We start from the raw sequence: 22,500 nt of genomic DNA, 5'->3' as shown, positions 1-22,500 counted from the left end.
TCTCTTTTTCACTTGTGACGATATTTAGGATTACCCTGATAATAGGAATTCACAGTGATCAACTCATTGCTAGTGTTTTTTTTATCCTGATGCGTGATTTTTTTAAAATCCTATATCCTCCCATCCCTAGTCTGGGGGAAGTAGATTTTCCGTGTCCCCACCCCTCAGCACTGTGAGAACACTGGCAGGAACAACACACTTATCAAGGATGTCTTCTTCCCCAAACCTCGCCCTCTTCCCAGAAAGCAAACACACAAACGCACACACACATAATGGCAGGTTACGTAACAGCTGTGTGGTCGATGATGCTAAAGCAAATGGGAGTACGAGGTACGGGAGTAGAGGCGGGATGAAGGAGGCCGACGTGATGACAAGAAACAATGAGCGCTAGGCGAGATAAAGGGCGGCGCAGGTGTGTGTCGGGGGTGGGTGGAGCGGTGCTTGTAAGGCGAGTGAGGGAAATGTGAGGGAGGGAGGTGGAGGAGGGTGCTAGTAGGAAGTCTGTTCAGCCTCACAGCTCCAAGTGTTGTTGACATTAACTGGCCGATGGCCTTTCGATGGCCGATCTGTTGATGTGCCTCCGCTGGCTGTCTTCCAGGAAGAGAGTGATACTCCGCCTTGTGTTATTGGATGAAGTCCCAAACATTACAGTTAAATCAGCGCCTCTCCGATGGCCACCTAATAAACAGCTGTGGTTTGAGTGTGAGTCGTGGATATCCAGTATCCCGTCACCTCTCAGCTGCTCAAACGTACTGAGTGCATCATCAGCTGACAATGAGTGGATAACGTGACTAGAAGAGAAAACTTTGGTGTCGTTGGACATCATGTGGGTGCCCCCCCCCAGGCCAGCTGTTAGACTGAGCCTTGAAATGACTTCTAACAAAGCTCCCTCGTGTTTGTGCAGGGATGAAGGAGCTGAAAATCTCTGTCTGTGAGCTGTGAATGACACCGTGGCTATTTTTGCTTTTCCCCTTGGTACTGGATGAAAACTGAACGGGATGAAGGCACACAGTAGTGTCTCTGTTTACTCAGCATATGCAGGAAAAAGAAGTCACCTTGAAACAGCCGAAGCACGCTTGAAGACAAGTGCTTTAATGCTTTTGTTGTTAAGCTGTCAGAAGATTGCATTGTTAAAAAATGAAACCAAGGTCACAGGAAAAGGAAGTGGATTCCACCTGAGTGCTGTGATCGGTTATCATGTTAGGGATTCTGGCTCTGGCACTAGAAGATCACTTCTTCCATCGTAATCCTTCCTATAAAGCTCTGATTTGCAGCTGAGCTATTTGGTTTGGTACAAGGTTTTTTTTTTTTTGGCTCATTTACTGTGAAAATGGAACTGAAAGAGAAATAATCCTGAATTAAACAAGGTCACATTCCATCTCCCATCAAAGTATTTAGCCAGTGTTTTTGGTATTTGTGTTGCAGAGAGGAAGGGAACTGATGGGATGCAGGAAATACAACAATACAAGCCGGCCATGTGACTCACCCACCATTGTCTGCTACATCCACGGACTATTGTTGCACTGTGCAACAGAAGTCATTCATTTAACACAAAGTATATCACAAGTCACCTGCTAGCATGAATTATGTGTTTACAATGAGAAATCCGGGGAACGGGGCGCCGTTTAGAAAGCTGCCTTTGAACAGAAGATTTCTAACTTCTTACGCTTTTGTTTTTTCCCCACGATAAACAAGAAGTCTGACTTGGCTTTGGGTGTTGCAGAGTGTGTGTGTGGGGGGGGGGGGGGGGGGGTATTGAAGAGGACCCTCAACGTCGGGGCATTTTTAGGAAATGAGGTCACGATGGCCAACTGTTACTACTTCACGGGTTCAAGAATTTAGCGGTTGAGGTTTCACCATCTGCTTCGTGTCTAAGGGAAATGACTCACAATGATCAAAGACTGGATTATATATCCATCACATTTTATCCAATAACATGACTCAAGAAAAGCTGTTCCTTGGGATGAGGAACAGATTTCCACCTTAAAAGGTCACCGTGTGATGTTCCTCGGGTTATTGAAATCAGAGGGAGATCGGGCAGCTGGAGTGAAACACTTCATCACAAAGCTATTCCTGGAATGTGCTAAATATCACAGCCTGTGTTACAGAGTTTAGTGAAAGGTTAGCACTTGGTTTTGGTGTTAACATGATAACTCGGTCAGTTCAGGCTGCACTACAGAGGTGACTTGATAACTAGTGTATGTGTCTGGTGTATGGCGACCCATGGTACGCTGAAGGAATTTAAGGAATATACTAGGGATGAATCAGTCGAGGCATTTTGTTTGACAACAGGAATCATGTAAAACTGCTAATGTCACCCCATCTCTCTCCGGCTTTCTAAGAATACACTTAATACACTACAACAGCACAGATATAATGCAAATACATGTAATATTCAGGCTCAGACATGTTTAATGTCAGCTGGCTGTTTCCTTCCTGTGTGAAGAAGACTCTTTCCTCCCGTTGTCTAAATACTGCAGGCTAATGAGCGGGTTTCCGGAAATACCCAGGTGATTACCTCAATGCAGAGCAGAGGTAGTTAATGCTGTAAGCACTGGGAGGACGTTCAGTCTTCATGCAGCATCATACATGTACAGAAATACCAAATCTGGTGCAGGATCAGTGAACTCAATCATTCCCGCTAAATTCACCTTATTAGTTTTGGCGTCTAACTGTACTGCGTTGGACAAATGATGTCATCCAGTCAGCAGCATGCAGCGATAACAAGTGGGTCTAATTACCGCTCGCTCGTTGGGGAGTGTTTTGGGAGGTAGGTGTGTCGAGTGTTTCTAAACATAGCGAGAGTGTCGTTCCATAACGTGAGTCGCTAATCTAATCTCTCAGACATTCAGGGCCGTGCTCACTTTGAACTGCTCGTTTGGGCTAATTGTTGGCAGCGTAACATCAGCCGTGGGTGGCGTGATTGGCCGACGGCGTTAGTGATGCAGGTTGACCACCCTGGCAGTGCGGTTGTGATGTGTCTGTTCTAGGAGAGGAAATATACGTTAAAAAAAAGCCACTTTGCATGTCTTCTATGCCATTTTCAAATGACACTAATGGCCTCTTTTCACTCTAGGTCAAATCCACCAAAAAAATAAAAAGAAGCTTACACGTTATTTTCCCTGACCACAGATCTTTCTTCAGAACTTTTAGCCCATTGGCCGGTTCGCCTCCCTGTGTGGTCTCTGCACCCAAAATGCTAAAAATGGGCTGCATCATGCTGGGAAAGGATTACAATTATATGCTCGGTGGCTTCTTTTTTTCTTCCCTCACAAGCTCCCATCCACACAGAGACGCACCACATCCTCGAAAACCCTCAAACTCAGCCATCCATGGGTCCCCTCCTCCTCCTCCTCCTCCTCCTCCTCCTCCTCCTCCTCGTGAAGATTTGTTCCTTCATGTCCGTCCATAGCTTATTTCCAACAGGAGTTATGAAGTCTAGCAATAGATGAGATACGTTTTTGTGGTCTGTGAGGCTGGAAGCATCCATCACTGGGGAGGTGGTGTATTGGAATGGTTGTGGTCGTGTGCGTTTGTGTGTATGTGATGTGAAACATAGAGATGGCTGGTTGACTGTAAGTACTGTGTCATGCTGAATGAACAGCTGGAGAGAGCTGTTACATAATGACTCAGGGAGGCTGAGGAAAAGAAGGGGAAAGGGAAGACAACAGTTATTTGTTATTTGGTTTCCTACTATAAGTGGACGATCACAGCATGACAGAGTTATTTTCAGTGTAGCTGCAGGAGAATTTCACAGTAAGTTCTTCTAAAAAAGGTTCAATAACGAAGTGCCGATTTTAACAGGAGAGCAAAGCTTTTCTTTTAAAATACCATTTTAAATGTAATGTTTTACTTGGCCAGATTAACATGTACGCTAGTCCCTTCTAATATAGGTTCGGCATGCCTCTGTAATCACGTTACTCCTCATTTAACATGTCTGGTCCATTTAGTTGATTGGGTACTAATCAAATCAACTTATTACGCCTCGTGGCTTTATAGCTGCTTCTTGGTTCCTGCTGGCACAAGAAACAAGACCGTAAATGACTTGTGGTCAAATGATTTATAGTCAGCTAGGATGACCAAGCAGATACGGCATCTTGTTCTTCAGTCACTGTATTTCCTTCCAGGCCCGTTGTGGGCCAGGACAATCCCTGAAGATGACTTGTTCTTTGCAAAGGCATCTTAAATAGAGCTTACTTTGCAACAACTTCTGACTCAGTGCACATTAAGTGTCACATAATACACACAAGGTGCAACATTTCACCGGGCAACCAGCCCAGCAAAGTAAAGTTTGTTTTACCGTCGCAGTCTGAAATATTGCTCCACACACACAGATCTGTGCTCCGGGAACAAAGCGATGCAGTCGGTGCTGGACTCGGTCCAGGGGAGAGCTAATAATGGATGGCTGTTCAGTGTCGGCGCTACACTGTGTTTTGTCCCAGTAAGTCCTGCGCTTGTGAGGGGACTGTTAAATCTGGCTCTCTGTCCTGTACTTGGAGAGTGGTCACACTCTTGGACCACAGACCTTTTCTTGTTAAGAAGAGCCCTCCATCTGTGAGCACGTAAGTGTGTGTGTGAAGCATTAGTATTCAGCCTAGCGAGTCCCAGCGGAGCGCCCGTCGGGCCCTGTGTTGTTGTTTCACCAAGGGGTCTCGGGGGGTCTGGCGTCGTGTATGAGTGGTGTCATGAGAGGCTTGGACAAGGGACCAGAAAAGCCGCCATGAGTCCAGACTCGCGGCGCATTCCTCTGTAACGAAAGGCTTCTTAGCATGATTCCTATCTGGTTGTTGTTTCAAGCTCTCTGGCAACGGGTAGGTGGAAGAAATCACTCCATTCTTATTCGTTTGCAGCGCTGTAATGTGCTCTCATTGTGATTAAAGCGGTGTAGACATTGCTTTATTGATGCGGTCCCGCTTGGCTGTGAACCATTTACTCAGAAGCCCTTTTGTGGGTTCCTGGATGTTGTTTCAACGCAGATAACAGCTAACCATTCATTACGTCTTAAATATTTAAATACGAAACAAAATAAGCCAATTTCCAAAGCAGGCTATGTCTATTTAGTCTTGGCCGGTCTGGGTCTTTCCAACTATCTAAATGTTGACCCTGGTCAACTAGTAGTCCGTGATGTGTGTGTTCTTGTGCAGGTGGCCTGAGGTTTCGGTGCATTTCCTGTGTTGAGAGCCATTTCCATGGATACAAGTCAGTGCAGCTTCCTGGTTTCCTGTTTGGATAACCTGTGAGCTGTGATAGGCTTTAATCCAATCAGTCGCTTCCTTTGCTTTGCCCCATCATTTGTTTTCAAGTGTCCAGCAGCCATCTTTAAACACATTTTCACTCTCTGTTTTCAAAGTAAGGCGTCACTCTTCACCGCAGCCACGGACTCGGCATCTGGTGGCTTTTATGTGAAAGGGGGTTTGTTTTTCATTGATTGATTCTTTTTGATTTCACAGCGTGTAAAGTAAGGCAGACATTATATCAATAACCCTCTACAATAAATTATTGACACCCAACAGGAAGGAAGGAAGGAAGGGAAGGAATCTGTCAAATGTCTCCTAAATATTTACAAAAATCTGTTTATAAATATATATTTAATATATATATATATATTTAGTTTTAACAAGGCTACTCCCATTTTGAATATTTGTCTGCACTAAAGTAATAACTACGAATACCTTTATGTTGAATATCAAATAATCTCCTTTAGGCTTTAAAGGTGATTACCAAAGAATATTGCAAAGTTAATGATTTTAAATTGACACAAAGAGGAGCCATGACATGGATGACATCACCTAATTACTAAAAGAGTCAACTTGATTATTTACGTCCACAATGTGGACGTTGTCTGTGTTTGTACTGTGTGTGCGTGTGTGTGTGTGTGTGTGTGTGTGTGTGTGTGTGTGTGTGTGTGTGTGTGTGTGGCATGCTGCGATGATAAAGTGTGTCATTCATTTTGTTTCTGATCAATACTGCCCAACTTCCATGATATAAGACATATAAGCTCCAGGCTGTTTATAGATTAGATGGTGTTGACCCAGATGCATGCGGTCACATATAGAGACAGGCACATGAATGACCCGTCACATATACTCCTGCTGTCTCTTCTCCTCTAACAATGTCTCTTCTCATCTCACAGCTTGTCCGTTACTGGCCCCTATAATAATTAGCTCTTCCCTCCTTAAATCAGCGTTTGCATAACGACCATCACGAGTCTCCGTGTGTTACAAGCCATCCAGGGACTGAACTCCCCGGTGCATATGCAATAATTGGGTTGTCCCAATTTTTCTGTGACCGGTTCCAACCCCCATCGTACGGCTCAGAGTTATTTCAAGCCTGGGAACTCACCAGGAACTTGTGATGTGTCATTTTGAACGGAGACACTGAAAACGGGACAGGACGCACGGCTATTAATGGGCACACGTTGGCTTTTCTGGTCTTCCTTTGCAGCTGCAGAGTACGATAACCTCCCTGACCTCTGGATCGTCCTGCTGGTTTCAACAGACCCACTGATTTCAGTCAGTATTATAAACTAGATCAATAATGTCAGAGGGATTAGAGTAAGAAGAGTTTGTTCTGGTTTCATTTTTTCACTTTTTTAAAAAGAGTTTGAAAGGTGATATTTCAGCCCTGTTACTTAAAGAAGACATTGATTAATAGTGCTTGTTTCTTGTCGTCGTCCCGAGGTCAACTTTTCAGTTTAGTGAGGTGGAAACCAGCTAATTGGAGCAAAGGGAATGCCCAGGGAAGAGGAAATGTATCATTCTGTCAAATACTTCAGTAAAACTGCTTTGTCATTTGCTAATTCCACTTTTTAAGAAGAATCTTTCCAGCTCTACTTCCTGATCGGTAGCTCTCATAAGCCCCAGCCGCTAACACGATATTGCTAATTGCCCTTGTAAATTGGAGGAAAGTGATTCCCGTCGTCTTGATGTTGCCCTTGTAAAGCAGAGAAAGTGAATGGTGACTCATGCCGGCTCTAGTTTCTGCCGGCCTAATCCTGTGACCCAGCAGGTTCACACAACACCGATGCAGACGAGTAGCTTTAGAGTCCTGAGACGTAGAAATGAGATTTCTGTTGTTGGGTTTGCTCCTTCATTCTGGCCAGGATCTAATTTACTTTTTATTAGAAGGTGAACACAACTGGTGCATCACATAACGCTCAGACTGAGTCAACAGTCCCATAGCGGTGATGACAGAAGAAAATACCATCACCCCCCCTCATCACTTCTTCAGTCATCATCTCTTCATCTTCGTCCCTCCGCCTGCCTCTCCCCCTCTCCCCACAGACTTTGACGGGAGCTGTAGGTTAAAGGGAAATTGGGCGGACGACATATGTGTGTAGTGAGGAAAGAGAGGGTTTGGTCTTACTCAGGAAGAGTGGGGAGCCACAGGGTGGATGTTTTTGGGTGTGTGTGTGTGTGTTTGTACGAAGGTTTACACAGAAGGGGTCTTTGTGGGTGAGGGCATCTGGAGAAACACACACACACACACACACACGTTTAGCCCATGACATCACAGCTTACTGAGCAGCCGGTAGGAATGTTACTGAGAAAGGAGAGGCTTTGTGGAGGAGAGGAAAGAGATGGGAGGGGAGGAAAAGGAGGAGAAGAAGAGGAGGAAAAGGCTTGGCCAGGGAAAAGTCCGGCACTCCCACTATCAGGACAGAGCCTGGCTCCACTGGAGTGATTACAGCTAACTGGGAGAACAGCTACAGCTTATTAATATAAGTCACATACCTGGATGGTAGAAATGATTGTAATTCTACACGACTGAAGGAAGCTTGCTTTGACAAACCATGGATTTACAGACATGGCTGAAATAGACTCCTTGTAAGAGCAGCAGGTGAGTCCTAACCCTACCTTTCTGGGGCTTCTGATGGAGCTTTATCGAACTTGAATTCTACGAACTGATAGCTCTACAGAGGACAGACAGGAAGTGGAATACTGTAAAGGAAAAGAGGAGGAAGTGTCAGAATAGACACTAAACAGATGTGTATTAGGTTAAGTGTTGAGAATGTGTTGTTTTGGCAAAGGTTATCCCGACTGGAGGACTGGAACGCACGCTTTGGCCTGAAGACCGCATTGAGATGTCTCTCTCGGCCTTATGTTTGTGTCCACCTGTCTCTCTGAGGAACTGTCTCAGGCGGGGACTGATGGATATCATGAATAAGTACCTAGGTACTACTGTTTGGCCCGGGTTCACAATCCAGGCTGTTCTGGATCTGAGAACACCATGCTAGACCAGCAGCAGGCTCCAGTTACCGGATCATATTTAGCCAGGAAACGGAGCCGGGAACGCTGACTGCACTGGGTTACACAGGAGTGTGTGTGTGTGTGTGTGTGTGTTCATCAGGCTTTCATTTTTGCATTTGCCATGTGTTCTGCCTGTGACGCGATATTAAAGGCATGGAAATGGCTTTAATTAGGTTGTGTGTTTACTTCCCGAGTATTTGAGTGTGTTCATATTCTGGTAACCCCCCCCACACACACACACACACACACACACTACACACACACACACAGTCTCAGGCATGCAGGGGTGTGTGTGTGTGTGTGTGTAGTGTGTGTGCATTTCCAGATGTGAGGGGAATGGCGACAGGCAGAGAATGAGACAGCATTTAGACAGTAATAGTTCTGACTCATGTATTACTACTCATGGCTTCCCATTGAATTCATTGAGTCCCTTATGATATTAACCACCACTCCCAGTTACGTTAACCCAACTGCTGAGTAACTATATTTTTCGCAAGCTTGATTTATCTTGAAGACCAAATCTACGCCATAAATTAATAACTTTCTACCAAAAACCTCAACTCAAAATGACCCTTGCCAACATAACCCTTGTGTTCTAATCTGATCTTGGATCATCAAGCAAACTTAAACCAACGTAATACTAATTAAAATCTCTCAAGCCACGTCATCGCCCTAAAATAGATCATTAGACGGGACTGGTGGCGGATTTTCCTGAACTTTTCTATCCTTTTTTGGAAAAAGCCAAAACACCAACTCAGCTGACGCACCGCCGTGGAGAGGGCGTGGGACTCTGTGACTATTTACACTATATTTAACAGTGACACGCAAATGTGTGTGCATTTACATGCTGATGGAAACTTCACTGCTGGTCCAAGAGTCATAAAACATAATGATATTTTCAGACATTCAATCAAAACGTGACGAATTTTAGCTTTCGCACTACAGTTACATGATTTCTTTCTGCACACACACACACACACACACACACACACACACACACACACTCTTGGCTCCTTTAGCTGGCCGGGCAGGGTGTACAATGTCCCTCATCACAAGTATTAGAGCCCGAGCCTTGAGGACAGGTAGTTATGCCTGGAATGTCAGCTCACCTCAGTGCATGAATACACAGCGCCGATACAAATACACACACTTGACAAGCCTTTATTGTGTGTGTGTGTGTGTGTGTGTGTTGTGTGTGTGTGTGTGTGTGTGTGTGTGTGTGTGTGTGTGTGTGTTTGTGTGTGTGTGTGTTTGTGTGTGTGTGTGTTTGTGTGTCTGTGTGTGTGTGTGTGTGTGTGTGTGTGTGTGTGTGTGTGTGTGTGTGTGTGTGTGTGTGGCAGAATAGCATTGAATATGAGACATTCCTGTACTATGGTCCTGCTTTCCTGAGGCAGTAACAGGATATCCTCCCCCTCTGTACTGTCCTGCCTGCTGAGCACACACCCCTACACACAGACACACACATTCCTGCACATTCACATGTGTGTTTATACACAACGGGTCAAAGACAGAACTTCTCAAATCGTGAACACTCGGCTGAAGTTATTAGTGATTATTCGTCCAAATCAGAAATCTTACTGATGCTGTCTGAGCATCCAAAGGGGACTTTTCGTCTAGCGCCCCCAGCAGGTCCAAGTTGTCACTTAGTCTTTGAAATATCTGCTGTATTTTGTCACCTGACTCTTGCTTTAGCGGTACCATGAGGTCGCCTTGAAGTTCCTCAGTCATTTAGCTTGGATTGCTGTAACATTTGGTTTGCACGTTCATGTCGGTTTGAATTGTAATCACTTTGATGAGCTCTCAGTCGTGTTCCACTGCCACCTATCAGCACACGTGTTCTTTCTTCTACTCTATCGTTTTCTTCTTTCAATAATTTGGTTTCCTCTAACACTTGAGACAGGAAACCGATCATGATTTCATAGATTCTGACATCAATAGAGGGATATTCCTTTAAGATCATGTGTTTGTTGTGATATCACACAGTTCATGAGACAGTTCAAGCATGACTGAGTCAAATGGGTCAATAAAATGCCCTCAGAGATTTTGTTTCTCTGAGGAGAGAGAACTGGGGAGGAGAATGTTGCCTTAACAGACAAGAGAAGGCTTCTTTTTTTTTTTTAGAATCCACCATGTGACTTCACTGACCACTGTTTCTCCACTAAGAATCCCAGAGAGGAGCGAGGAAGGAAAAGAGGGACAGAGGGGATTCAACAGACGAGAGGATGAGGACCGATACATTGAAAGGGAGAGAATAGACAGACGGCTAGATAAAGGGAAGCAAATTATCCAGATTCCAGGCCAGGCCGTAATCTTTGTGTGGATATGAAGTCCGACGCCTTGTGTGACGGTTTCACGTCGGGAGGAATGGCTACCAATAGCATTAAATGTCTGGTAGTGTGTCGGAGTCTTAAACTGTAGGAATGGACACAAAGCAAATACTTCCTCCTCGTGTGTGATTTAACCAATTCACTGAAATGGAGCTCATTAAATCCCCCACACACACATGAGGGTGGTCAACCCCACATGGAGGTAAACACACCTTCAGAATAGCGGTGCACTGGACACAAGGCAGTAAAACAGTGTTTTTAGTGGCCTCTGTAGACACAGACAGGCCGGTAAAGAGGAGTGTGTAAATGTAGCTGCTTCCTCACGGTGCATCCCGAATGTGTTGGATGGATGGTTCACAAAAAGCAAAAGGTCACAGGTTTGATCCCAGCATGCCAATGTGTCCACCAGCGTGTCCGTTAACAAGACGTTCAGCATCTGTTTTAACGTTCTTTTCATTGAGAAATCACACTTTCAGCAAACATATGGGTTTTAAGTTTGTTTTAGAAATTTATAAATGTATTTTATAAAATCAGAGCATGTGAATCTATCACATTGGGAATGTAAAGCTGCAGAACCTCTAGTATCAAACAACTCCTTTGTCAGGAAGAGCTCCACCCTACTTTTTTTTCTTCTTCTTCTTCAAACATTTCTCCAAAAAACTATAAAATTGATAAACTGCCAAACCACTAATAGAGGATGAGATCAAATGTGAGGTTCCTGTTTGTTTGCCAGTTATTCAGCACACTGAATCATTCACTAAACTCTGAAGGTCTTACAACTAAAATACAACCGTTTTCGTTGGAAGATTGATTGTTTTAGTTCTGTCATAAAGCAGCAGAACGGGAGTTGGTGCCCTCTAGTGGTGGGAACTAATCAGAGCATGCTCTTGCTGCAGAGGTTTAAATTGACACATCATTACTGCAATGCAGAGTATCTGTGTGTGTGTGTGTGTGTGTGTGTGTGTGTGTGTGTGTGTGTGTGTGTGTGTGTGTGTGTGTGTGTGTGTGTGTGTGTGTGTGTGTTATGAAAGATTAGGAAGAGTCTGAGCTCTGGGAAAATATATATTTTTTATTATTCCTAATTTGAGCGACGTGTCTGTCGTTTGTTTGTTGACAGAAATCGTGGCGGGCAGCCGAGGATGTCAGTGACCCAATACCAAGAGAACGAGGCCTGAAGAGCGTCAGTTTCCAGGAATCGGTCAGCGTCATCAGTGACAGGCCTGCAGCCATGGAGGTGGAGAGCCAGCAGATCCAACATGGCTGCCTCAGCAGCCCCAGTAACCAAGCTCACAATGCAGTCGGTGTGAAAGGAGAGATGCCTGACAACGACGTGGTGCAGGTATGGTTTCATTTCTTTATTTGGGGCCGAGAGGAAATTGTTCTCGTGTTAACGCTGTTTTAGGAAATAGATTTGAATTGGTTGATTTCTTATAATATTAGTCTATACAAACAGCTGACTATGTTCATTTTGTAACATTTCTATTTACTTGTATGTACATAACCTTCAATTGGTATTTTAGAAGCAGAATTGTGCTGCATTGTTACGATATACTGTAGTAGTTTTTCTACTGCTTCTTTGTTCTGTTATGTGCCAATAGACTCCAACGTTCTGCCATTATTTGGCTTACCACATCTGCATTGTGTCCCCTTAATATACTAGTAGGAGGGATTTGATGAACTATTTGAACAATCTGCTGTCTGCTGTGCCCACAGGAGATCCGCTACTTGGACCAGGTGTTAGACGCCGCCTCAGAAACACCCAGCAATGGAAACGCCTTCCCGTCCGAACACACCAAACCAATCAGCATAGATGGAAACTCTCCATCCGTCTGCGTGTCGGCCTCCTCTCCTGTCAATCACCAGTCGGTGGTGGTGGAGGGGCAGAGACAAACCACCTTCCTCCACCAGGAGCACTCTCCTGCCAGGACCAACGGCCACGTGCAGGGGGAGGAGTCAGGGAGCGCCAGGGCGAAGTTTGAGCTGAGAGCGTTTCAGGAGGAGAGGCGGCCAGCCAAACTCTTCACCCCCGGAGAGGAGCAGCATGTCAGGGTGACGAGGAGACGACCCTCGGGGGAGGTAAACAGCTTATGTGTCAGCAGTGTTCATACGCATGTGGCTTTAATCAGGAACAGGAGCCTTCTCTGAGAAGGTTTAGAGAATCCAGCCTCAGCATTAAAACAGTCTCAGGGTGTAGAGTAAAATGCACAAAACGTTTCCTCATCTACAGGGTTATATAAGGGTTATATCGTATGCTGTACTTACCACACACATACCAACTTGTGAAATCACAGATGAAAAGGAAGACATTTTGAAATTGAATGTGTCGTAAGTTAACCCCGAGGAGCACCAAAATGGTACGTTTTGGTTTCCATTTACATCAGGAACCAGTGATGAGCAGTGGAAACTGTTTTACAATCAACCACTGAAAGAATAAATCAAAAACAAGATGATTTAATTTTTCTGATTCTCTGATCTCCCCCCTCCTCTTCCTCAGGTTCAGGAGCTGGAGCGTGAGCGTCAGGAGCTGATCAAAGACCAGGCGGTGAAGAAGAACCCCGGGATCGCCCAGCGCTGGTGGAACCCTCCTCAGGAGGTAGCCACCCCCCTTTCATCCTTGTTTTTTTATTTGAACTCCACGGACAAACTGACTGATGGTTTTTGTTGTGGTTCAAGGTTCCTCTGGAAGCACAGCTCGATGCAGATCAGCTCGAGTCTCTCAAGAAATACCAGGAGAGGAAACAGCAGAAACAGAGTCCCACTTATACGTATGCACAGGTAACACACACACATAGTGATGTAGGTGATGTTTAATCATTGCTATCTACCAGTGTTCAATCCTTGTTATTTTTCTCTCACCTTAATGTTCTTCTTTGTATTCTGTCCTCCCATCTCTGTTTGCAGCCCCAGGTATCAGGTCCTCCCACGATGGTGACCTTTGACCCAGAGCTACACAGGAAGGAGGACATTGTGGAGGAGCAGATCAACTTCTCGTCTGCCAGGAAGCAGTTTCTGCAGGGGGACGCAACCAAGCGGGACGTAGCCCCTCAAATCTACTCCGCCAAGCCCTTTTCAAAGTTCATAAGCAGAGGCAGCCAGGGGAGCGTCGACATTGTGGCAGAAACCGGGGAGGGTCACGTGAGCTGGTCTGATGAAGGGATCGCAGCAGAGTTTACTCGAGCACGAGCTGTAATGACGATCCTGCCTGATGAGGAGGAAGGGAAGAGCCATTTCTACCCAGGGTTTCACCCAGAGGAGTCCGACTCGGGACTGGACGAGTTATCTGTCCGTTCTCAGGACACCACTGTGTTCAGCTTGGATAATGTATCTGACAGTGGGGCTTCGCTACCACCTACGCCGTTACCACTTACCCCGGTGTCACCGCCTACCCCCCAGCCCACCACGCCGGTCAATGGGCGGACCAGTGGCAGTCCAACAGAAGATGATCTGGAGTACCACGCCGGGGTACTTGTCCAGAATGCCATCCAAAATGCCCTGGCAGCTCAGGACGGAGAGGAGTGGCAGCCGTCAGGGTTGAATTCTTCCCAACTGAGCGCCCCCGTGTCTCCATCCTCAACTTCAACCAGCAGCCCCGTGCCGGTGTCCTCCTCTCCCGTGTCTTCTGCTGGAGCTCCCAGTTTCCAATCGCCAGTGTCCTCCAGTCCTGCTCCGTCCGACCTGTCCCCTCAGCCAGACAAACAACCAGAAGTAAGAGTTGTTTTCCAAGAGGAGGCTTCAGAATCTCACCAGCCCTCCAGTCCAGCACAGGAACCACAGCTCCAGACACCTTCTCCGCCTCCTTCCCAGCCCATTTCGCCACAACCACAGAGGCCCAGGGATGGAGGCCCCAGGATCAAGATCCAGTCCTCTTACGCCAGAGCGCTCGCCTCCTCGGCCCAGGCTCCGGCCGTGGCACCCGCCTCTGCCGCAGCAGCTCCAGTTCCCAGGCCGACCCCGGTCTACCGTCCCCCTTCTCCCCCGAGTCAGGAGAAACCAGAGTTCAGCTACTTCAGTAAATACTCTGAGGCAGCCGAGCTGCGGAGCACGGCGGCGTCAGCGCGAGGCCCCGAGGCAGATGCAGCCAGCGGGCCGTTCCGCGTGCGCTCCAAGAAGCAGCGAACTCTGTCCATGATCGAAGAGGAGATCCGAGCCGCTCAGCAGAGGGAGGAGGAGCTCAAGAAACAGAGGGAGGAGAAGCCTGCCGTCGTCGTCCGCCCCAGCAATACTTCCAGCAACAGTCTTGGTTCCGTGAGGACGGGGATGCGGCAAACCAAGGTTTCCCCTGCAGATAAGATGAAGAGCAACAGCCTGCCAGCTCGACTCACACTGACAGCGAGGACAGCACCAGGTTAGTCACTGCTGCATCGCCTCACTCCCAGTTATGTTGATTAATGGCTCGTTGGGTACGTTGTTGTTGGCGATAACTGGGCTGTTTACTGGGATAAATGTTAGCATTTTGAATAGCATTATCCGGCACTCAGCCACTGGCTGCACCTGAAAATCCTCACCAACATGATATTTAGTCACCACAACACTGAGACATGTGACATATGAGTTAGTATGAGTGTGACGTCCAGCGGTACCAACGCCACAATAACCAAACAGCCACAGGTTGATGAGAGAGAGACATGCATTTTATTTTGGGTGGTGTTTAACAAAGTTATTGAAATAAAAACAATGTGGAAGTTGAGAAGTTTAGACTCATTTTTTTATATTTTGTTATAACAGACAGTAAAGTATTTAAAGAAGGTACCGTTAAGGAACCAGAAAAACAGGAAATTCGTTCAGCTTTATGGGCTCATATCTTTCACTTTATATAACTGTATAAAATACTGACTAACTAATGAACTACCATATAATGAGTGTCATTTCCCTTTCTTATACACGGTCCAGCCATATACTAGGTTTCATCTAGTCTTTTTTTTCCTATGATATGCAGGAAAGATTGAGAAGGTTCGACCTGCAGCGCCTGTCTCACCCTCGCCCTCAGAAGGAGCTCTGTCTGACGCCGGCAGCGAGGACTCTGGGGGACGACCCAAAAACTTCATGCAGACACTTATGGAAGACTATGAAACACACAAAGTGAAGAGGAGGGAGAAGATAGAGGACAACAGTGTGAGTGTTTCAACCTGAAAACTAGATGAGCAGAGAGAAAGGAAGACAGACATACTTGACCATCAGCTATAGTCAAACATATTCCTCTTAATACATGTTTTTAATCATGTAATGTGTGCCAGCCATGGTCTGTTGGCATGAGCCAATAGTGTACAGCACCAACGGGTATTTCCTGAAACAGGAAGTGAAATTGAAAGTAAGTCACAGACGGGGATTTCTGTCCTGACTCTGTTTTCCATGTCTTTTATCTGCATACTTATTTTATTACCATACTCTGTGTCATAGTGTGTCATCATTAAGGATTAGATGTCTCTAAGGGAGTGACCTTTGGCAGACTAAACTGTCAAAATAAAAGCCCACAAAGAATCACTGGCTTACATGGTGAAAAAGAGCAAGACGACCACAAAATGTCCCAGACAGCAGTTTCACTTATCCTTTCTCTAAATTCATAAGCACCATACGCTTAATTTAACATTCACATGCAAGAAAAAAGTATGACATCTTATAGCCACGCATAGTTTCATTTCTCAAGATGTATAAGAGACTTTATGTTGAACGTGCAGCAGGCTTGTTGTTGTTGTTGTTGTTGTTGTTGTGATGTATCCATGATGACATCACATGGTTTTGACTCTTTGTACTGTTGCTTCTCTCCTGCTGGTCGGTCAGTATGCCCGTTTGTTGCTGGTAAACGAGGTAACCACCGAGGTACCTGTCTCACCTCAAACCTTTACTGACAGACCTGGGTCAGACTAAATTATAAGGTCTTTAAAAAGTAATACATTCCCATGTGTGCTTGGAACATTTCTGTAGCAGCTGAAGATTATTATGGTTTGTTAGATTAGGACATAGGGGGATTATCTCTATTCTTATCTCCATATAATGTACGTTACAGATGAGTCAACAGCAAGAAATACAAAACATGTCACTCCACCCAGACTCCCAGATATAAAAGTGAAATATAGATGGGGATGTATTACTTTAGTCTGATTCTGCCAAGGAAACCTAAGAAGTTTAATATCTGATCCCAGGTCTGCTTGTGTTGTCACTGCATTGCTGTCCTGCTCTGTGGTGTCGGTGCTGCATGTGCTTGTCCATGAATTTGATGTGACCTTTGACACCCCCACCCCATGTACGTATGTATGTATTCTTCTAGGTACACAGCGTGTTTCCTTTAAAGAACTGTTCATATGAAGGAGAAAAGGCTTTTGAGTTGTTATATGTGGTGGATGTTTACCCACAATCCACTTCACCTTCAGCCCGGATTCCTGCTCACAAAGAAATAGTTCCCGTGTGCGAAGATGTGCTGTGTTGAAGGAACAGGTGTTGAAGCATGAAACTTTCCCTGGAATGGAGTAAAATGATCTGTTGGTTTACTTTGATGGATAGAAGTCCGAGACGCTCCCTCTGTGTTTGACATCCACTGCATGCCATGTTAAGTCGGTGTGGTGTGTTTTCTTGAAAGCATGGCCTGTATCCGTGAACAGCTGGGCCTGCACCTGATGGATTTGATTATCTTGTCATTGACAGGTTCTGGAGGCCACTCGCGTCACCAGGAGGAAAAGCGACATGGCACGGAAGTGGGAAGCCGGTATCTACGCCAACGAGGACGGACAGGAGGGAGAGGAGGAGGAGGAGGAGGAGGAGGAGGAGGAGGAGGAGGAGTAAACAGCTCCTTCCAGAGACAGTTAACGCAGCGAGTGGAAAGGAGGAGGATGAGACTGAAGGAAACACCCGGCGAGGATAGGGAAAGGAAACAGTATTTATTTTGTACTAATAGTATTCTGATGATCACATGATCCGCTGGCTCGACCAATGGGGCTCATCGAAGAAATGCATCACGTTGTGGTGTTTGGACCTGAGGATGGAAGGCCAGCAGAATGTTGAGTGGTATGTGAGAGACATTTGGAGTGTTGAGTTTGGAGGGAAATAAAAAGGTAGGTGACGCGAGAGACACTTTGAGAGGGTTTTCTGGTGGTTTAGGAATGCGGTTCAGAAGTGTACGTGGTATTAAAGGGTTTTACTAGACGCTGAATTACTGAAATATTCATAGGATCTCTCATTTGCCTGTAAGTTTTTTTTAATTATTTTTTAAATATGAGCTGAAATCTAAAGAGTTTAATTTGGCAGAGACGTGTTGATGATGGGTTTTTTTGGCAATGGGTGCTTGATAATGACAATAAGATGTGTGATTTGCATTAACAGCAGGAAAATGTTGTTGAAGAACCCGGGTTTGATGATGCTGCAGGAAGGCCGACATGGTTTCCAGACCCGGAGCATCGACTCGGAGCTCATGAAGGTGTTTCCTCTGCCACAGTTCAGATTCCTCTTCAAACAGCCGCATTGAATCTTAAGTGCCGACTCGAGCGTCCCTTGAACCGTTAAACGCTAGCGAGGCAATTTGAAAAACTCGCAATCAAGGTTCCACTTCTGCCTTAGACTGAACTGATGGATGCACGATGCGTCTGGTGTATTTTAACCTTCTGCTATTCTGTACCGCTCCAGTTTCAGTATGCCTTTAGAGAAAATACCACATTAGGTAGAACGTCTGTGAAACGCTTCTCTTCAGCAGCTTGGTGTCTGTTAAGTGGCGGATACATGGGGGGGGGGGGGAGGGGCTAACTGCAGGTCATGTTTGCGTCACTTCAGTCGGTGTGTGTCGATTTAAAGGGCTGGGCCGGGGTTTTTTATATACTACAAATGACTTATTTTACCTTTGCTGGCTACGTTGCTTTGTTGACCCGTGCTTTCTGATGTAAGCAGTTGTTTGATGTGTTAAACTGAGGTAGGACTGTGTGTTATATGACATATGAACACGTGTGTGTGGGGAGCAGCCGTGTGTTTCCCTTCGCTAGCTGAGGATAAAGTATTGAAGAAGCTTTTTATAAGATGTTGCTACTTGGAGAACAGTCGGCATACGCTGTTCTGTTGAACACGTACTGATGGTGTGCATGAAATGACACTCCGGACCTGAAACAAGCACACAAGGAGCAGCGGGAGGGAGGAACGTCAGTAGAACGGCTCACAAACGGGCTAGCTCCTGTCTTTTTTTTTTACTAAATATATCGTGAGTTTTGCAGTACGGTGCGATTTTCCGGTTTTACTGAATGAACAAAAAATGAGTGCAAGTATCAGGAATAATCCCTGAGTCTTACAGGACCGTCTTCAAACGAGGATCTAAAGTACAAATGTGTCAACGTGGCTCCAGAAACACTATTTTACAACCACTTTCACTGAAAAGTAGCAAAACGATTCTACTTGTGTGTCTTTGTTCGCTTGTTTATTGAAGCCTTTGAGATTTTGTTTTTCCAGCATTAGGATGTCAGAAGGAGGAGGAGCTTTGCATCCGTTACCCGCATCTGTTCGCATGACCTTCAGCCAGAATCTGACCTTCAGCCAGAATCTGACCTTCAGCCAGAATCTGACCTTTCAGTTTATTCACAACTCGAGAAAAAAATAAGTAAAACCGAGGTAAACTTGCACAAAAGATAAACACGTTGGGACACTTCCTAACGTTTGACAATAATGACTCTTATTATATTTATTGGGAGAGTCCCATCCGAGCGATCTGCCTCTATTAAGTGATCTCTTTGAATATGCTCTGAAGGAAACGCAGCCACCAAGCAGACGCTGTGTGTCCGTTTCCCCAGTGAAACAAAAAGAAAACCCACTTCCAGAGAATCCTCCTCGTTCTTGTTTTTCTACACATGTGATAATATATAAAACGAACAAAGTATTTAAAGGACCAGTGTCCCTTTTTTATGACGCGGAGATGCTGATATGAGATTAATTTTACCACGCGAGTGAAGGGAGGAGAGGTTGAACTGACTTTTTTTGTTGTGTTTCCAGGATGAATGGTAGAGATCCTTGTGTGACGGATGATAGTTTTACAGTGTGGCCTATTCTGGATCTATTCCTGAGCTTTATTAGCAGCACGATTTGAGTTTGAAGCAACAAAAGCAAACGCTTTGTTCACTGTTTCCTGAGTTCACCTTCAGAGGATGCGATCAAACCCCCAACCGGACGGAGGAGTTCTAATCATGTGATCTATTCGTATTACTCCGATGCTTCTTTGTTGTTTGAATGAGATGATTTATTTATCACTTTTAAATGCCGGTAGCTTGTTTCTTTGGCCCGAGCTCGTATGCTGTCTGTGTGTTTGCTGATCCCATGATACAGTATACAGTATAACCTCTGTTCCTATGTTAACCACTTGTATGCTCATACTCTGCTTTGTTCTTTTGTTTTTTTTAGCACATGTAAGGCTCACAGTTATATACACCTGTTATACATATTCTGAATATTTTCTCATTAAAAACAAAACCTGTAAACGGGGGTTTCTGGGTGTTTTTTTCAGTTATAAGTTGACTAAAACTATATATTGTACACAACTAACACTTTTTAAAGCATATGAGGAACGGCAAAAAGAAAATGCCTGTAATTTACCAAAAACTAAATATTTCTGGTTCTACCTGCAGTTTGATGACTTCCTGTTTGTTTCAAAAAACACAAAACGAAAATGAAATTAGCTGCAGACTGAGATGGATTTTCACTGTTCTGACATGTTTTTTAATAATATAGCTTATAATAATAATAATAATAATAATAATTCCACTTTCTCTGCTTGTTTTGGTGGTCGTACAGTCATGAGAAGGATTCAAGTCCAAACTCCAAATGTTACAGAAATTGAGGAAAAGGTGGTTTCCAGTCTTACACACACACACACACACACACACACACACACACACACACACACACACGCCCTTTCCAGTTTCATCACGCCTGCCTGAGCCCGGGGACACGAGGAGGAAGTGGGTGTGATACATGTTTTATTTTCTCCTTCTTCAAACACTCTAATCCGACGCGTCCTCGGAACAACCAGCACAAGTCCAGCGGTCGCCATGGTGACCACGTGCCCCCCAGGCTTCGCGGTGCTCCGGCGCATAGAGCCGATCATCGTGCTGGAGGAGCTGGGCAGCACTCTCTTCGACACCGCGCTGCAGATGGTGGTCCAAGACCGGACCTTGAACGCCAGCTACCCGGACGCCCACCTGTCCCGGGAGGCCAGCCGGCAGAAAGCCATGACGGACTTCTACATGGTCTACAACCTCCTCGTGCGCCTGGTCCCGATCCTCCCCGCGCTGCTGCTGGCCCGGCTGGGCGACCGCGGCTGGAGGAGAGCCCCCATCGTGGTTCCCCTGAGCGGCTACGTGCTGCTGAGGGTCATCCTGCTCATGGTGGTCATCTTCCGGCTGCCGCTGGAGGTGGCGTACGGCGCCGCGGTCGTCTACGGGCTGTCCGGCGGCTTCGGTGCCTACTGGCCCGGCGTGATGACGCTGGCCGCGCTCTCCTCCACGGCCAGCGACCGGTCCAAGGTCAGTCCCCCCGCGTCACGGCATCAATAAGGAGACGTTACATTCTGATCACTGAGAACTCCCTCATAATAAATGTCTACCAAACAGATCCATTTAGCATGTTTAATAGCCTGTCTGACAGGAATAAAGGGATAAACAGCCTCAAGGTATACATATCTGTAGCACCTAAACAAAAGTTTAAAATATTTAAATATTTGTATTGTCTGTATTTGGGGTCACTTTAGGAAAAGTCATCACGTTTCAGGATAAAATAATAACATTTAAGGTATTCCTTCCTGCTGTCAAATGTCCAAACGGACAGAACGAAAGGGTCAATATAACTTCCCGTATCATGACATGGAAATGTGGAGATGAAGATAAAAACCCTCTTTTATCCTCTGTTATATGTAAAAGACTTCCCAGAATACCTGACATGCCATTCATGACCTTTGACACGTGTTAATAAATGACTTACTTAAACCAATGTAACATTCCAACATTGTTGACTCAACACTAACTAACTCCACCGTTGATAAACGTATTTAAAGTTGTTAAGGCGAGTCCTTTAAGTGAGAATAGTGTGCTGGTGTGTCCCGGTGCAGGCGATGATGAAAGTGGAGCTGCTGTACGGGCTCGCCGGTCTGGTGGGCAGCCTGGTGTCGGGTCACCTCTTCGGCCTCTACGGCTCCAGTTTGGGAAATGGAACCATCCTGATCACCGTGAGCGCCCTGGTGAACCTGCTCTGCCTCATCCACGCCGCAGTCCTGCTGCAGGTCAGTCACGTCAACATATTAACAGCAACGTCTCTTTTAGTTCAACATTATCCTTTCAGAATATAGAAGACAGATTGGAGGACAATTACAGAGAAAACGGTCCCAAAATGTCACATTTTTTATGACATTCTTTGAGGTTTGGCTCCATTATTGAACACGTATCATGTTAACCTCTATGTGACAGCTTGAACATGTTTACAGTGTGTGTGTGTGTGTGTGTGTGTGTGTGTGTGTGTCCACCTTCATTAAAGGTGAAACCAGTGTCCAGCGAGCAGCCAGAGGACGGCAGCCACCTCCTTCCTCGTGATGCCGCCGAGGTTCCTGCCGAGGCTCCTGCTGTGGGAAACAAGCTGATCATCGTTCTGCTGTTCACGGCCGCCGTGCTGTACAACTCCGCAGTGGGCGGAGCCTTAGAAATCCTGGGTATCTGGGTGCTGAAAGAGCCGCTCAACTGGAGTGCCACTCAGGTGACGTTTTGGCTGTTTTTGTTTGAATTCGGTCTCGTATTCGGCCTTTTGTTGTGTGACAAATAGAATAACAATTTAAAGTTCATCCAGTGATTAGACACACACGTACACTACAATCAGCTGCCATCAACATTCACATTTTAATATAGACTGGAAAAGTCTGAATAGTTAACCCTGAATTCTTATTGCATGGTATATATTGATCTGATTTCTTATTATGC

At 45.5% G+C, this 22,500-nt stretch overlaps 2 protein-coding genes across 2 annotated transcripts in view; both read left to right on the top strand.

Annotated features, from left to right (window-relative positions):
* The window catches only part of palm2akap2 (PALM2 and AKAP2 fusion), a 61,662-nt gene extending 43,991 nt beyond the window's left edge, over positions 1 to 17,671 (top strand). Inside the window, exons 10-17 of the mRNA XM_084034475.1 lie at positions 11,694 to 11,915; positions 12,290 to 12,652; positions 13,071 to 13,169; positions 13,250 to 13,351; positions 13,478 to 14,921; positions 15,513 to 15,688; positions 16,355 to 16,393; positions 17,216 to 17,671. Coding sequence (XP_083890601.1) covers positions 11,694 to 11,915; positions 12,290 to 12,652; positions 13,071 to 13,169; positions 13,250 to 13,351; positions 13,478 to 14,921; positions 15,513 to 15,688; positions 16,355 to 16,393; positions 17,216 to 17,353 — 2,583 coding nt within the window. The 3' untranslated portion in view covers positions 17,354 to 17,671. The remainder of the gene's footprint in view (positions 1 to 11,693; positions 11,916 to 12,289; positions 12,653 to 13,070; positions 13,170 to 13,249; positions 13,352 to 13,477; positions 14,922 to 15,512; positions 15,689 to 16,354; positions 16,394 to 17,215) is intronic.
* A 2,820-nt stretch (positions 17,672 to 20,491) lies between these two features.
* Positions 20,492 to 22,500, top strand: part of slc46a2 (solute carrier family 46 member 2) — a 5,249-nt gene continuing 3,240 nt past the window's right edge. The window contains exons 1-3 of the mRNA XM_084034481.1: positions 20,492 to 21,060; positions 21,642 to 21,812; positions 22,064 to 22,279. Coding sequence (XP_083890607.1) covers positions 20,587 to 21,060; positions 21,642 to 21,812; positions 22,064 to 22,279 — 861 coding nt within the window. The 5' untranslated portion in view covers positions 20,492 to 20,586. The remainder of the gene's footprint in view (positions 21,061 to 21,641; positions 21,813 to 22,063; positions 22,280 to 22,500) is intronic.

The sequence above is a fragment of the Eutrigla gurnardus genome (genome assembly GCF_963514095.1).
Source record: "Eutrigla gurnardus genome assembly, chromosome: 19".
NCBI lineage: Eukaryota > Metazoa > Chordata > Actinopteri > Perciformes > Triglidae > Eutrigla > Eutrigla gurnardus.
The sequence above is the reverse complement of the archived record's forward strand: the minus strand, read 5'-3'. Positions and strand labels throughout refer to the sequence as shown.